This window comes from Belonocnema kinseyi, chromosome 7 (genome assembly GCF_010883055.1).
Source record: "Belonocnema kinseyi isolate 2016_QV_RU_SX_M_011 chromosome 7, B_treatae_v1, whole genome shotgun sequence".
NCBI lineage: Eukaryota > Metazoa > Arthropoda > Insecta > Hymenoptera > Cynipidae > Belonocnema > Belonocnema kinseyi.
In genome coordinates this window covers 50,601,489-50,617,786 of record NC_046663.1, presented here as the reverse complement: position 1 = coordinate 50,617,786, position 16,298 = coordinate 50,601,489, and the positions used below count along the sequence as shown (strand labels likewise).

Sequence of the window (16,298 nt, the reverse complement as noted above, 5' to 3'; positions counted from 1 at the left end):
ATTTCTCTCCAAATCCGAGGGCTTAAGACCGTCCAGAGAACAGTTGGTACTGGAACAAAAATTATCAAATAAAAAATCCAAAGACATTAGTGAAACTTAGAAAAAAAGGGTCCAAACTTTGCACATTTTGAAATTATCTTTTAAAGTCTTCGTTTCTGATAGTTCCTGTGGAAAAGTAGATTCTCGATTTTTGAATTCATTTTTTTAGAAATTTCGAAAAAAACTAGAATTACACTCCTCCACAAAAATTATCAGAAGTGACTAAAAAAAATTATATTTTGATAAGTGCTGTCCTTGAATATATTAATCAATCAGAAAAAAGCAGAGGCATCACTCCTGAAGCAGTGCTGCCTTCGAAAGCGTTCATGCACAAGTCATCAGTTGCACTTGAAAACTGAACAAATCCAAGTTCAATGCTTTCTGAACTCAATGATAGTAAACTGACATTTGATTTCAAATAAAGAAAGCAGCAAATTCTAAATATTGTCCACAAATTGAAAGTTGAGACAGAGACAATGAAGGGAAATCCAAATGACAGAAATTAGAACTCTATACTTTCACTGAATAGAAGGAAAAAATGCAACACTTTTTATGGGACTAAATACAGGAAACAAAACAATGAGTTTTACTAAAACTTTTAATAGAAATTGTATTTTATTAAAAATTTTAATAAAAAAGTGTAAAGATTTATTACAATTGATCTGATAATAATTAAACTAAAGAAAAGATGTAATCTAATCTAGTTTTATGGAGTGATAGGGCACAGGGGATAATGGAGATCTCTTCTGTACAATAATTTCTCTCTAGCATTTCCGAATAAAATCTACGTTTCCTTTTATTTCGAATCAATGTTCAATATTATAGATAATATTATAAATAAAAATATATATAATATTATATATTGTATATGATGTAATACTTAAGACAAAGCCCAGACTTGGCCTGAATTTTGACTACATAAATTATAGCTCAATATTTAAGTAAATTTTAATCAACGATTACTGCAATACAATCATTTAGCCCTGTAACTGAAAAATTTTATCTTCTTAGAAAAGCCTTGTTTTCTGTAATATTTTTATAAATTCATTAAATAATTACAGAAAATTGTAACTAGTATGTTAGGAGGAGAGTAAAATGGTTGATAAGTTGACATTTTTGATGAATTGTTAATTTAATGACATGATTTGATACAACAACAATTTTAAAACACAGAAATATTCTGGAAATAATTTCATGACACTGGGATCTTCTCATTTTTAACCCTTATTTTCTTTTGAAAAAAATGGTGCAATTTTAATTTTTTATAATAGAGTTAAAAACGATTAAGTTTATTAATTATTATTGATAAATACTTGTTTCTTGAATAAAAAGTTAACTAGAAAAATTCTAATGCTAGGAACAAAAAAGATCAAGGAAATTTCAAACAAATTTAATTTTTCTATATCTCCATGTTAAAAAATATTACTAAGAATTATTTTTTAATCATTTATATTTGTTTGAATTCTCTGATGTCCTAAAATTCTGTGAATTTTTGAATTTCGTAAAATCTCTGAATTCCGTTAATTCTCTGGATTTTGTTTAATTGCGTTACTCTCCTGAATTTAAGGATCTCAAGGACTTCGAGGAATCCAAAAAACTGCAAAATAGAGAAAGGGATTCAGGGCATTTTAAAGAATTTTTAATTCTTGTTAATTCTTGTAACCTTTCTTTCTTGTAACCTTTCTTGTAATTAAGGGAATTCTCTGAATTCCCTTAATTACCTCCATTTACTCAATTCCTTGAACTTTCTAAATTCAAGGATTTCTAGGAATACCCAGAACTTCAACATATGGCAAGGGATTAAGAAAATTTAGAAGATTTCCAAGGAATTCAAAGTTAATATTTAAAATAACTTATTCAAATTTTTCATCTTCCTTGAAATGTTCTGAATTATGTTAATCCTCATATTTTATGAATTATCTGAGTTCTGTGAATTCCATGAATTCCGTAATTTCCTTGAATTCTGGGAATTTCCTATATTCCTTAAAGTCCTTATTATTTCTTGAAATTACCTAATTTTGTGAATCTGGGTAGTTCTGTGAATTCTGTAAATCCTATTCATTCTGCTTATTGCCTAAATTCTCAGAATTCCCTGGAAACTGTTAATTATTTGAATTCGTTTCATTATGTGAATTTTCATAATTCAAGAATTTTAAGAATAATTTAAAGCGTTTCAATATTAATACAAAATATAACGCTTTTAGATTTTCATTTCTTTCTTGATACCTGCTGAATTATGTAAATTCTCATATTCCCAATTATTCTCTTAATTCTTTAAATTCCCTAAATTCTATAGATTACCTAAATCACATGTATTTCCTTAATTCTGTAAGTTTCTTGAATTTTTTTACCGTCGTGAATTTTGTAAATTCTGCTAACTCTGCTAGTTCTGTGAATTCTCCTAATTTTGTGCATTTTTCTGATTCTGTAAATTCTCCTAATTCTGCGATTTCGCGTAATTTTATGAATTGGCGTAAGTCTGCAAATTCTCTTAATTCTGGGAATTTCTATGATTCATAGAATTCTGTAAATTTCTTGAATTCCCTTAATTCTGTGAACATAATTCTGTAAATTCAGTATTCTGGCCCAATTTTAGAAATGCCTTGAATTCTGTACATTCCTTGAATTCTATAAATTGCCTGAGTTCTTTAAATTATCCGTATTCCCTTCATTTTAATGATAACCTGACTTTTTGGAATTCAAGCATTTCAAAGACTTCAAGGGACTTCTAGGAAACCAAGAACTTTAATATAATCCAAGAAATCCAGAATCAAATCAGATCAAAGAATTTAAAAGAATTCAAACAAATTCAATGGTAATTCTGAATAATTCCAATTAATATACTGTACTTGGTAATATTAATTACAAAACCTACCAGGGGCTTACTGCCTGTTTGAAATAAATGGATTGGTACAATTTCAAAATTCAAAGAGGTCAGTTTAGACGACCAACACTAAAGTGGTCGTTTTAGACATTGATTCCGAGAGAGGTTCTTTTAACATGGAGGTATCGATTGTGCCAAGATACAATTTGTTTTCCTTCTCAGTTCAAAAAATGTAGGTCTTGTAATTTCATCTAAATCTCTAGGAAAGAAACTACAAGTGTTTCTCCTTTTGGTTTCAGTTTTTGGAAACCAAACGAAAGTCTTTGAAAATTTTAGTTAGTTTTTTTAGATTTTTTAGTATTTAAAAAGAATACAAAAGTATCAAGATTTATGAAAGGATTCATTTGATGAATCATTGGAGTTAAAATCCTTCTATTAGAATAAGATTTTGAAAAATAGAAGACTGAGACAAAATTTTCGTTCCATTTCGTTACTGTCAATGAAAAACTTCTGAGTTTTCACACAAAGAACGGAATGGAACGTTTATATTATTGGATAAAATAAAAACCTACAAAAATAAAAAAGTGTCTATATTCGTGAAATCCCAGTGTTATGTTATTGTACTTCCAGATGAGTTTTTGCAACAAGTCTTCAGCTTAACACTCGGTGCATCGTCTTAGATGGAACGAAGCTTTTCACCTCCTCGTGCATCTTTCGATAGCATATATATGTATGTAATATAGTCACGTGCTTATTGATTTTAATCACGAGCAGATGCAAACTGCGAGAAGGCAAGGAAGCTGAGACAGAATACAGAGGCAGAGACAGAGAGCAGTGTTTATCGCATAGTACGTATCAGACATCATCGTACTCGAGAGAATTGGTTGGCAAAGGAACAGAGAGATCCTTACACTGTAACCAAGGGTCAGTGGGAAGGCTGTCCCGATGGCTGGAGTGATGGAGAGAGTGTTGGTTGTGGTGGTCCATTCAGGTTCAGGCAGATGGGGGGTAGTTGTCTTACCATGCCACTAATAGATTGCTGGAGAATTCCTTGCTGTGATGCATTTGATGAAACTGAGGGTCGCCGAGACCCACGAATACTGTTCATACTCGAGCTCAGAAGGTAAGGAACGCTGCTACTTGTGATCGGCATTCCACCCTGGGAAGTATCGACGGGATGCACAATTGCACAAAATTCATAGATTTCAATCATCATGTAAGGGTCATGTTTCATTCAATTCATATCAAACAAAACTTAGTCAAAATAGGCATCGCGCGCCTACAAAAAAGGGTTTCGTAGCCTGTAAGACGTCCTTTAAGTCGTTCGAGTCTATCCCTTCCTCTATTTCTCTCACCTCCAACTTACCATCCCTTCCTCTACTTTTCCCACCTCTTACTTCCCAACCCTACCTCTAATTTTTACACCTCCTACCTCCCGTCCCTTCCTATACTTCACCAAACTCCTACATCCCATCTCTTCCTCTGCTTCTCCTACCTCCTACTTCCCATCTCTTTCTCTACTTTTACTAGCTCCTACTTCCCACTCGCCAACTTCCCTTGCTTCCCCAGCTCGTACATTACCTTAATTCCCCTAAATTGCCCTCCCGGACAAAAAGTACGACGAACCGACACCCAACCGAAAGTATAGAGGTCTTTTCCCGGGGCTACGAAACCCTTAAAACCTAGAGCCTAATAAGTAGTTTTCGTTATCTATTTAAATATATTATATCAAATCAAATATAAAGGTCTATAACAACGCAAACACCTTTCCCTCAACTGTTAAGTGGATACTTCCTCACATCCTTTTTTTCTCCTCTTCATCCAACAACACACACAGTTACTAGGGGATTATTAATCTTATGACATCAATATTTATTTGCAATGGGTTATAATAATGGAAAAAATTGTTTATTACGTTATTAAAAAGTTAATAAACAAAACTCATTTGTCTCTATTTGCGATTTTTAGCTCTTTCAAAATCAGAGTTTTTGTATAAAATGTGATAGGAATAATTTTTCTATTAAGATTCATTTAGAAGATATGATATTGGACAACTTTTTAAATAATTTTAAACAATTTCAGACTTTGAATATTTTTCAACTAATATACTAAACGTTTTGTACGGAATTAACTAAGGATATTTTTTGGTGAATCTTTGCTATAATGCTATACAAATTTACCAGAAATATTCATTATTAAAATAATTTTTATAAACAAATTCAAAATCGTTTTCAAACGTATTTCCGATGATTACATAAGTCGACATGAATCTCTTGGATTGAACATGAATAATTATTTCGCGTTGATTTTGGGTCACTGAAAACGAATCTGGCAATAGGAATGCTCAATCAACTCAGGTTTTTGAGGTATCATAACCTAAATGTGCAAAAAACACGATTTTTACCTATTTTTGAGGTTATATAGGATTGTTAGTGGATTTTTTTTTCAAAACTGTTCAATGCATCTTAAAGAATAAGCCTTCCTCTTTAAAATGAAACTGAATTTTTCCCGATATTTTAATTTTTACTGACATATGACCATTTAACCTGAGGTTATAAAGCATTTCTATTTCCAGGTTCGGTTTCAGCGACCCAAAATCTACGCGAAATGACTAGTCAACTAATAGGATTAATTTTTATTCACGGAATTGACTAAGAATGTCTTTTCGATGACTCTTTGATATGATATTTTCTAAACAATCGACAGCAATCATTCATTATTTCAATAATTATTACGAACAAAAGAAGAGTGATTGCCAATAGTAATCGGAAAGACATTATTAGTCAATTCCGTCAACAGTAATTGAAATTTTTGTTAAAAAATAAACAAAATCTGAATCTGTTAATAGGAATTCTTTAAACAATTAATAATTCTTGCAAATTTCTACATTACAAAAACAGACTTATTGAAACGACATTATTGTTGATTTCGAAAAAAAGAAACTGAACACATTCGTTAAAACATAGCCAAACCCTGAATTAGTTTATGTACGTTGCTTAAACAATTATTAATTCTTCTAAATTTGTAAAGTATTATAGCAAAGAGTCATCGGAAACGTATTCTTAGTTAATTCCATAAACAAACTTTACCCTATTCGTTGAAAAATATCCGAACTGCGAATTTACTTATAAAAATTGTTTAAACAATTGCCACGTATAATTTATTTGCAATTAATCGTAATAAGACATTGATTTGCCTCATATTTCATACTAAAAAATTGGGTTTAAATTAGCTAAACATTGTCAATCCCTAAAAAGAACTTTTAAAAAAAATTATTTTATAACGTAATAAACCATTTTTTTTCTTATCAACTGGAAATTATTTCTAGATAGTTTTGGCACATATATGAAACCATGTTTAATAAATTACAAACTCTTTTGAAGGAAATTAAACTTCTCAAAAAAAAAACTGTCAATTTTGCTGTTAAATAAGCAATTTCTAAACAAATTTTTTATGAAAAATTTCCAAACACAAATTTTTTCCAAATTTAAAGACCTTAAATAAAAACACGTCCAAATCGACTAAATATTCTTGTCTGAAAATTAATTTGTCGACAAAAATGCAATTTTTCTCAATATTTGTTTTACCTCAAATCTTTAGACAGAACAGAAAATTCCTCTAATTTTTTTCGTCCTAAATTTCCAATTTATTGATGAAACATAATAAATCTAAAAAATGAAAATTATATCAAATAGTAATTCGGAATTATAAAAATGATGTAAAATTATAATTCGGCAAAATTAAAATTAGTCTAATTGACAATTAGGATAAATAAAATTTTGAGCAATTTGCTATTCTGTCTAATATTGTTAGGTTAAATTGAATAATGTTGAGAAAAAAACAAAATTTAAGACATATTCATGCCCCTCCAAGCACGCAAATAATAAAAGAAAAAATACCGGATTCTATTTTCTCTACAGAACAATGAATTGGGGTGGCCCAGAAAGGCTTTATTTTTCTCGAATGGTAGCAATACAGATAATTTCTTGAGGGGTTCCGACAGTCCATTTTAGTAAATAACATGTTTATTTTATTTCCAAAACCGCTGTTCGTAAATTTTTTCTTCAATGTTCATACATTATAATCTTTTAAGTAAAATACACCACTCGTCGTTTTGTCGGAATTAAAAAAAAAAGTATTTAGGGTTCTTTCAAGTCGGGTTTTCATGAGAAAATAGTTATTTTTTCGTCACACTGTGAATGCCCTATGTTAAATTATTCACATGCGCCCTTAAAGCGGGGGGGGGTGTATTTTTGTCAAGGGGTAAAGGAAGAAAATGAAAACGGAAAGGATTTTAACATACTTACACCCACGCCCAGGTATAACAAAATTCGCAGTGCTTTTAGAGGGTTTAAGAGTTGCTGATTACGAAAATGCAGTTAGGTTTAAAAAATTCAAAATGGCGGATCCAATATTGCGGACCATTCTTTCAAAATTTGATCGTATTTGCATGCAATTAATTTAACATAGATCTCATTTGAAAGGGCTTATTTAATTTTTTAATTTCTGATATCAGCGAAGTTTGTAGCACGTCATGGTTCAGCTCTAAAATTTTTCAAAAATGGCTAAAAACGCTCTTTTTGAATGTTTCAAGCCCTATTTTTTTTAAATTTAAATTTTTAGGGCAGGATTGTAATCCTAGGTGTAAAAAATTTTTTCTTATCGGCAAAACGTGTAAATTCCTGCAGTTTTACATTTTTCTGAATTATTGTTGGAGAGTAAAACTACAATAAACTAAAACAATATACAGAAATGTGCAAAATTCATCAAAATAATAGACAAAAGTTCTACTTCTCTGTAATTTTTGTTGTAATGTATTGAATTTGTTTGTTTATAAGAACAGTTTTATCTTTTTATACTTTTTTGTACAAATTTTTCCGCCACGCTATGTTCCAAGCAATTATAATATTATCGTCGCTTTGAAAAATTTTATATATTTCATCATATAAAATTTAATTTAATAATAACAGTACCTAAACGAGGGTGAACCCAATTTTTTCTGAAGTTTCATGGATATTGCCACCAAATTTGTTTAAATCAACACAAAAATAAATTTGGTCTTTTGTTCTTTAAAAAATGCGTAGTTGCTTCGAAAGCCTTTTGAAGTTAAACATGTAATTTTTATTAAAAAAAAAAGAAATTTTCTGAATTTTATTTAAAACCGTCAACATACTAAGCGAGCTGAAACTCAACATTTCTTTTTACAATTAGCTAGAAAATACAAATAATAATTATTTTTTTAAATATTGCCCTTATAAATCTGCTTTATAGGATTCTTAAACAAAAATAAATCATTTTCAAATAAATTCATCATTATTTATAATAATATTTTCTCAGAATAATGCTAGAAAGTTGCACTTTTTCCAACATTTTCTACTGTTTGTCTACTTTTTATTTACTTCTCAATTAGAGTGAGGTACTCTTTAATTCATGTTGAAGAACATAATTTTTTGGAGAATTAATTATTATTTTTAATAATGTTCTCTTCGAGAAATGTTAGACGGTTGCGACTTTTTCTAAATTGTCTATTTTTTGAAAACTTTTTCACTTAGAGTGTGATAATAATTAATTAAATCAAAGAAATATGATTTTTGGCTTTTTAGCCAGGAAAAAGTAATAGATTTTAATATTAATTTAAAAAAAGGCTCTTAGTGATTAATTCAAGCGAAGTTTATATTTAGTATTATGCATATAGAAAATTTCAAGAAAATTTCCAATATCTCTTTGATTTCAGAAGAATATATTCACAGAAAAATGATTGTTTAAATAATGAGTCTCTCTATTATTTATTAATTATATTTTCAAAACTGAAAAGCCTGAGCAAACTTAAACATTTCAGGAAAAACCGCCACTTTCTAGTAATTATCTAAGAGAAGATCATTACAAACAATAATGATTTGTTCAAACAATTATGTTTGTTTCATTTCATTTATTGTTACCGTGCTTGATGTGAAATGTGAAAAAAAGTTAAACACTCAACAAAAAACGGAACATTCTAGCATAATTAAAAATAATTTTTAAAAATTTAATAATTACTTTTGTTAACTAAAATTAATTATTACCTCACTTTAATTGAGAAGTGAAAAAAGGTAGAATTTTTTTTGAACTTCAACTTTCTAGCATTATTCTAAGAGAACATTATTACAAATAATAATAAATTGGGCAAAAAATTATTTTTGTTTAATTTAATTAAGTATTGTCTCGCTTCATCTTAAAAGTTGATATTTAGTAAAAGGATTTTGAAAAACCACGTCTTTTCAACTCTAATCTAAAAAAAAATTGCTAGCCACACTGATAAATTGTTTAAATAATATGTGAAAATCTTATGTGTAAAAAGTGGTATTTCATGTATTGGAAACAATTTGTATTTAAAAAACGATAAAAAAAATCATAATTAGCGTCAGAAACTCGGAAAACCCAATTTTCCAATTATGGAGTTTTTGAGACCCTATAAAACAGACTATGGGTTTGATAAAAATGTAAATTATTTGTATTTTATAGCTAACTATGAAGAGAAAAGTTGCGTGTCAATTCGATTTGCCTAATATTGACGATTCCGAATAAAATGTACACTCACATAATATTTTTAAACAAATTATTTTGTAAAGTCGAATAAATTTGGGAGAGATATGCATGAAAAATCGAAAAAAATTATAATGTATTTTATGTCCGCCTGTGTCAACGCGTGCCAAAAAATTCTGGCTATTGAAATAAAAATTTAAAAAATGCTTGCATTTAGTGTCTGTTATAGCAACTAGTTTTAAATTTCATATCAAATCTTATTTCAAGCTACTTGTAAATTTCGTGTTATATTTTGTTTAGAGTGTAGTGCAGGTTGGCCAAAAAAATTTACAATGTAAAAACTTGGCCAAGTGCAATGATAAAATAATAATTAACATTGATTGATGACGAGCATTGAAAAGAAATTTGTAAAATTTTCTTAGTAGAATTAAAAGTTGAGAAGAAACTTCAGAAACATTATTTCTAAACAAATTTTTAATAATATAACAGCGTATAATAATAAAAAATGTTATGAGCAAAAGAAGAAGATCTTTACTTCGTCATTTTATTTGCCGACTTTAATATTACAACTTCATTTAGTTCTGCTTGACCAAGATTTTGCATCGTAGATGTTTCTGGTAAAATACGAATTTTTTGGGATTCTAAATATCTTCCATCGAATTCTGGACGACCATATAATTCTTCTCAAACTAAATTTGTGTTTAGATGTTATAAGCGATAGAAAATCGACCTCAGAACTAAAAGTTCCTGCTCAGGGCTGTGAAACCCCCATAAAAAGATTCCAAATTATATTTACTCGAAAGAACCTTACCGTGGGTGGTGAAAGATTGATGTTCGAACCTCGTCGTTCTTGAGGACCAGTACTAGAATGTCGTCGAATTGGCAATCCTCCACCAGGGGTACCACCTGGAGAACTCGCACATGATGGTGCTATGCGAATTTTTGGTGTCATCAGGGTATTGTCGGAAAGACGACGGCATGTGAAGGTATTTGCCACCCTCAGGAAGTTATTGTCATTCGTGGATGATGTTGAACCGAACCACCAGCTTCCAAACATTCCTAGAATGGAAGAATAAGTGTTTTGGCCATCTTTGAGAAAAATTCTAGTTTCAGAATTTTTTGACAGTTAATATTTCAATATTTCTAAATTCAAAATCGAAATATCGATTAAGTTCCAAGCATTTTGAGAACAAACTTGTATTTAAATTTCCAGTTTCAAAAATCTCTTTTGAGTTCAGAAATTCTAGTTTTATTCTCCGAGTTTCACATATGATAAACTTTATTGCAACATTTACATTTGGTCCAATAAGTAACACCAGACAAAGTTTCGAAGCTAAAAGTGACTTTCTTCTTCAATTAAGAATGATCTAAGGCAATGTTGTTTTTTAAATAAACATTGATATTTTTTAATGAACTTCTTTAACGTTCATGTTTAAGAAGTTTATTTATTTATTTTGTTTATTTATTCATTATATTTACATAAATCCGTATGTATTAAGTATTAGCAAAAATCGAATATAATATTACAAAATACTTTCTTTAGATGTCAAGTCTGAAAGAAATTACTACGTTTTACATAAATTAAAATATCAAATAATAAATCAAACCAATTTTAAAGCTTCAATAAATTATGATGATATGATCTTAACAAAAATAATTAGATCAGGAGGAACACCTTTTTGGCCATTAATGAAATTCTATTAATTTCTTTTGAAAATTTCGAACTATTCTAATTGTTTTTAGCTTAAGCAACAGAACAAATTTTTTAACATTAGTTTTTACCTATTACATTTTTCAACAATATAACTTCTGTGATTTCATACCGTTATTAATTATAAAAAATGCAGAGCCTAAAAACTAATTTTGCATTTTGTAACTAATAGAAAATTCATTTACGGCTTTTCTTGAATTACAAATCTTTTATCTCAGGGCTAGATGATTGTGGAAAACGCCGTAAGCATTTTCCGACTTTTTTTACAGTTAACGGTGTTTTTGCGAATTACAGCAGTACTAATATTGTTTTTAATTTACTTCAGTTTCCTTCATTTTAATTAATGTCATTTATTTTGACACATCCATCAAATAATACTGTTATTAAACCAATTTAATGACAAAATAAATTATATGAATTGTAATTAAGGATGTACATTACGTACAATCAATCTCAAAAGTTGCTTACCTTTAAAATTATTTATATAATTGACAAAAAAAGTTCCATTATTAATTTATGTAAATTTTGATGGAGGCTTCGAAGCACAATTTAGAAAAAAATAATTCAGGTTAAATTTTTTTATTTAACAGTAGTTATTTAAAGGTTTAGTTTTTCCTTTCTCTGTAGGGAAAAATTACAATTTTTATTTAATTCTAATGCTCAAGACCTCATTTTATTTTTTGAAAGATTCTCTACAATTTTATTTTGGTGCTGTTAATTAAAATTTAAACTACGATTATTTATAATAATACAAACTTATGATTTCTGCATTATTTTTTAAAAATAAAATCAACCCAAATAGAAATTTAGAGAATCCTTTGAAGAATAAAATCAGACCTTAATCATTCGGATTGAATAAAAATTGCAACTTTTACTTAAAGAGAAAGGAAAAACTAAACCTTTACACAACTACTGTTAAACAAACAATTTTAACCTGAATTATTTTTTTCTAAATTGTACTTCGAAGCCTCCATCAAAATTTACATAAATTAATAATGGAACTCTTTTTGTTGATTTTATAAATCATTTTAAAGATAGGCAACTTTTGAGATTGATTGTACGTAGTGTACATCCTTAAGATGTCCCAGACGAAGAAGATTTTTTTCCAATTTTTTAATAAACCGCATTTATGGATGAATTTAATACAAGGTTTTATACAAATAAACACATTAAGAAAAGTTTTAGAAGGATGATTAGACTAATGCACTGTGTAGATGTTTTTTCCAAATCTACGAGAGCCTGCATGAAAAAATGCATGGACATAAAAGAAGCTAGAGAAGTATGCCAGGACAGGAAATTATGGCGGCAAATAGTTAATAAAAAGAGTGTCAGTAGAGTGAATGACGCCTGAAACAAAGACCTTGGCTATTAATGGACCCAACTGGAGAACCTTACAAAACGACTCCGTGAGGTTCTTCGTTTGGGGTGATTGCTAGAGAGATTGATCAGCAACCTGGGTCGGAGCAGTGTTGCGGAACGAACGTGTTATTTACTTAAATAGCAATAATAATAATAATAATTCGAAAACAACTGGAGATAAAGGCGGACCAATAGGTACAATTAATATATGTTTATAGAATTGATTATTAAAAGAGAATACAGTACTATTAAAACCAGTTCTAGTGGCTATTCAAAATTCATTCTTAGTTATTTTTGTTAAGTTATGATTTAAAATATGGTTTTCAACAATTCAATCTAAAGCAAGATCTAGTGGGATGCTCCAAACATTGACACAATATCTAAAGCAACTATTGAAAGCATTTTAGGAACATTCATTTTTTTAGAATGTTCATAGGTGCCCATCTATTTTTCATAAATCAATTACTGTTTTTCTATAACACTATTGTATGTTTTTTAACAGTATGTGCATTGATAATTTACGAATCTTTTATTTTTGTATTTAATATCATAGCTATATTATTACATTTATTTTAGATTGTTAATCATACCAGTTGTTATGTTTTTATACAGAATATTGTTTTTTTTTAGTTTTGTTATAGCCATCTCTATTAGCTGCAACAGTTGAATTGTCCTTGTCTGCCTTTACAAATATTAAATCTTTATATTCTTTTTGACATTTTTTAATTAACTTGACAGATTTTTTTAAATTAAGAAAATTATTTAAATTATTATGTTTTGTAACTACTCAAGTTCTTATTTGATTTTTCAAATCTTCATATAATACATTCAAGATAGACTCTAAAAGCATTGAAACCCATTAAAATTCTTTCAAAAAATCCTGTAATCTGTTTTTAAGATTTTCTAAACGTTTCCGGAAAACTCGTCAAATTTTTTAAATCCCTCAAAATCCATAGAAATGCCTTGCAATCTTATACTTTCTTTGGAAAATCCCTTGAAATCTCTCAAATTCTTGAAATCCTTGAAATCCTTTAAAATCCTTACAGATCCTTGAAAGTCCCTTTAAATTTTATTACATTTACTTATTCCCAAAAATTCTCTAGAAATCTGTTGGATTCACTTGAAATATTTTAAATATCACTGATAGCTGGATCATTTTTAAACATCATTTTAAATTATCTGAAAGTCTTTGAAATCCCTTAAGAAATTTTAAACTTCGTTGAACTGCTTGGAATTTTTTTAAATACCAGTAGCTCTTTAAAATCCTTTGAAGTGACTTGAAATTTATAACATCCACAAAAACGGGTGAAATCCCTAGTAATTTTTAAAAACTCCAATCAAATAGCGTAAAATATTCGGAAATCTGTTATATAATTCAAAATTCCTTCAAACATAATCAAATCTTTGAAATCCTCTGCAATCCATTAAAATCCACGAAATGATATAAAGCCCTTTAAAATCCCTTGAAATCTTTGATACTTTTTAATCCTTGAAACCCTTTAGAATACCTTGAAAGTTTTACAACTCATAACATTTTTGAAATCCGTTGAAATTTACTTAAATCTATTAAAACCCCTTAAATTCTTCCGAAATCCATGAAAAACTCTCCACTTTATTAAAATCCCTTCAAACCTATGGAAACTTCTTCAAATCTTATAGAATCTTTTAATTTCTTTAGATATCCTTTGAATCTCTTAAATATTGTGAAATTTCTTCAAACTTTTTAAATATTTGAAACTTAATCTTTTAAATTTGGACCTTAAAATTTTTCAATGCAGATTTTTTTATTTAAATGTCAAATCATGTACATATATAAAATGGAAGCTTTGAACACTTTTCAAATTGATCAATTTAAAATTAAATGCCGAAAACTGCAAAAATTGAAATTAGAATTTTGTACAAATTGAACAGTTTAAAGATTTTTAGTTAAAAAATATAATTTCACGCAACTACTTTTGATGCTCAGAATTGAAGAACAAATCAATACATTTTTAAATGTTCCAAATTATATCATTTCAAACTAATTTAAGTTAGGTGCATTAAAAATTTTCTTTAAACTGAACTTTTTTTTCAATTAGAAGTTAAATTATTTGGCTTTCAAGTATTTATAAGTTAATAATTGTTTAATTTTTAATCATACATAAAAATTAAGCATTATAACTATTAAATTAAAATATTGTAACACTTAATGTTACAATGTAAAATTTTTACGATTCGAGGCTTTCTATTTCAAACAATTTAGTTTCAAAATATTTATGTTTAAATATTTGATTTATAATTGCTAAGTTTTAATGGACATTTAACTATTGCTAAATGTAAAAAACTGTTCTTTTTTTTAAATTAAAAAATTTTAAATTCCGCGGATTAAAAATGGAATATTTGAGAGTCAAACAAAATTTGAATCAGATTTAAAATTCAGTAAATTATTTTAATTCTGAATCTAAGAATTTAAAGTTTATTTCAAAATTAAAAATAGTTTATAAAGTTCGAAATTTCAGTAATTTAATTTTCAACGTTTTTAATAAAAAAAATGTGTATTTCAAAAGAGTTTATTTTTAGTTATATAGGTTTCTGAAACTACATTTTAAAATTCTTTGAATTTAAAATGTAGGCTTAAAAATAAAGAAATAAAATGAAAAATGTATAGGGTAAAATATTTGATAATTACCTACATTAAACTAAATGATTTAATAATTTCAAAAGTTAACAATAACTGTCATTTCCCGGTCCAACAGCCACCTCAATAATACTACAAAATTCTTTAAAATCACATTAAATTCCTCGGAATTTTTTACAACACCCTATATTCTTTAAGACCCTTAATTCTTGCTTCATTCCGTTCATATAAAAATGATTGATTTTAGTTTAATTCCTTCATTATTCCTCTTATTATTTCAGAGTATTTCAATGACTTCAAAAGATTGCAAATTTTTTTTGGGAATTTTATCTGTTTTTAGAGGATTTCATAGTTTTCAAAATTTCTTACGAAATTTTTGGAAATGTTAAAAAATTCCAAGACATTCACGGGAATTCAAAGAATTTATAGAGGATTCCAGGGAGAAACGAAATGGAATTTCCTTTTAATTACATTTCAGATAAAATTTGAAATATTTCAAAGATCAAAGGAATTTTACAATTCTTGAGAGATTCATAGCATTTTAAAAGGAATTAAAAGATTCCATAAGATTGTAAGCAATTTTCGAAGCTTTCAAGAGGTTAAAAAAATTTGAGTTTAAAAAAAATTAGAGAGATTTCAAAAAGTATTAAATACTTAAGGGTATTTAAAATAGCTTTATCTGATTTTGTGGGATTTGAGAGGCTTTCAAGGATTTCATCATTTTTTAAGGAATTTTGAAAGATATTCTAGATGTAAAGGAGCTTATGAGGCTTTATTCGAATTTTGTAGAATAGGGTTATTTCGCGATTTTAGATAAACTACTTCTTAATACATAATTTTAATCCGAACAGAAGGTGCGTTATATTTTTTTTCTGTTGAGTCATTCTACAGAAAAAAATTATTAAAAATTGAAAGTGATAAAACACTTATTCAAATGGGTGTCACGTGACTCAGAGGTTCTCATAATTACCTATCAATCTGACGCGATGTGACTTTGAGGAAATCTAACAAAAGTTATGATAAAGCAGTTAGGCCTCGCTCTACTGTTAATTCTGACTATTTTGATTGGTGGCTTTATTTGCTAAGGTTAAGTTCACAAAAAAGTTATCCTGTTGTAATATTTGAATTGAAGGAAAAAAGTAAGTACAATTATTAAAATATTTAAAAATTGTACATATTTACGAAGTGTGCATTAAGCATGACTACATTTAAGTACTTTTTTAATG

General features: G+C 28.2%; 1 protein-coding gene across 1 annotated transcript in view; it reads right to left on the bottom strand.

Annotated features, from left to right (window-relative positions):
• Positions 1–16,298, bottom strand: part of LOC117177007 (SCY1-like protein 2) — a 126,391-nt gene continuing 110,093 nt past the window's right edge. The window contains exons 16-18 of the mRNA XM_033367456.1: positions 10,197–10,444; positions 3,775–4,022; positions 1–49 (exon numbers count right to left, since the gene is read on the bottom strand). Of these exons, the coding sequence (XP_033223347.1) occupies positions 3,789–4,022; positions 10,197–10,444 (482 nt within the window). The 3' untranslated portion in view covers positions 1–49; positions 3,775–3,788. The remainder of the gene's footprint in view (positions 50–3,774; positions 4,023–10,196; positions 10,445–16,298) is intronic.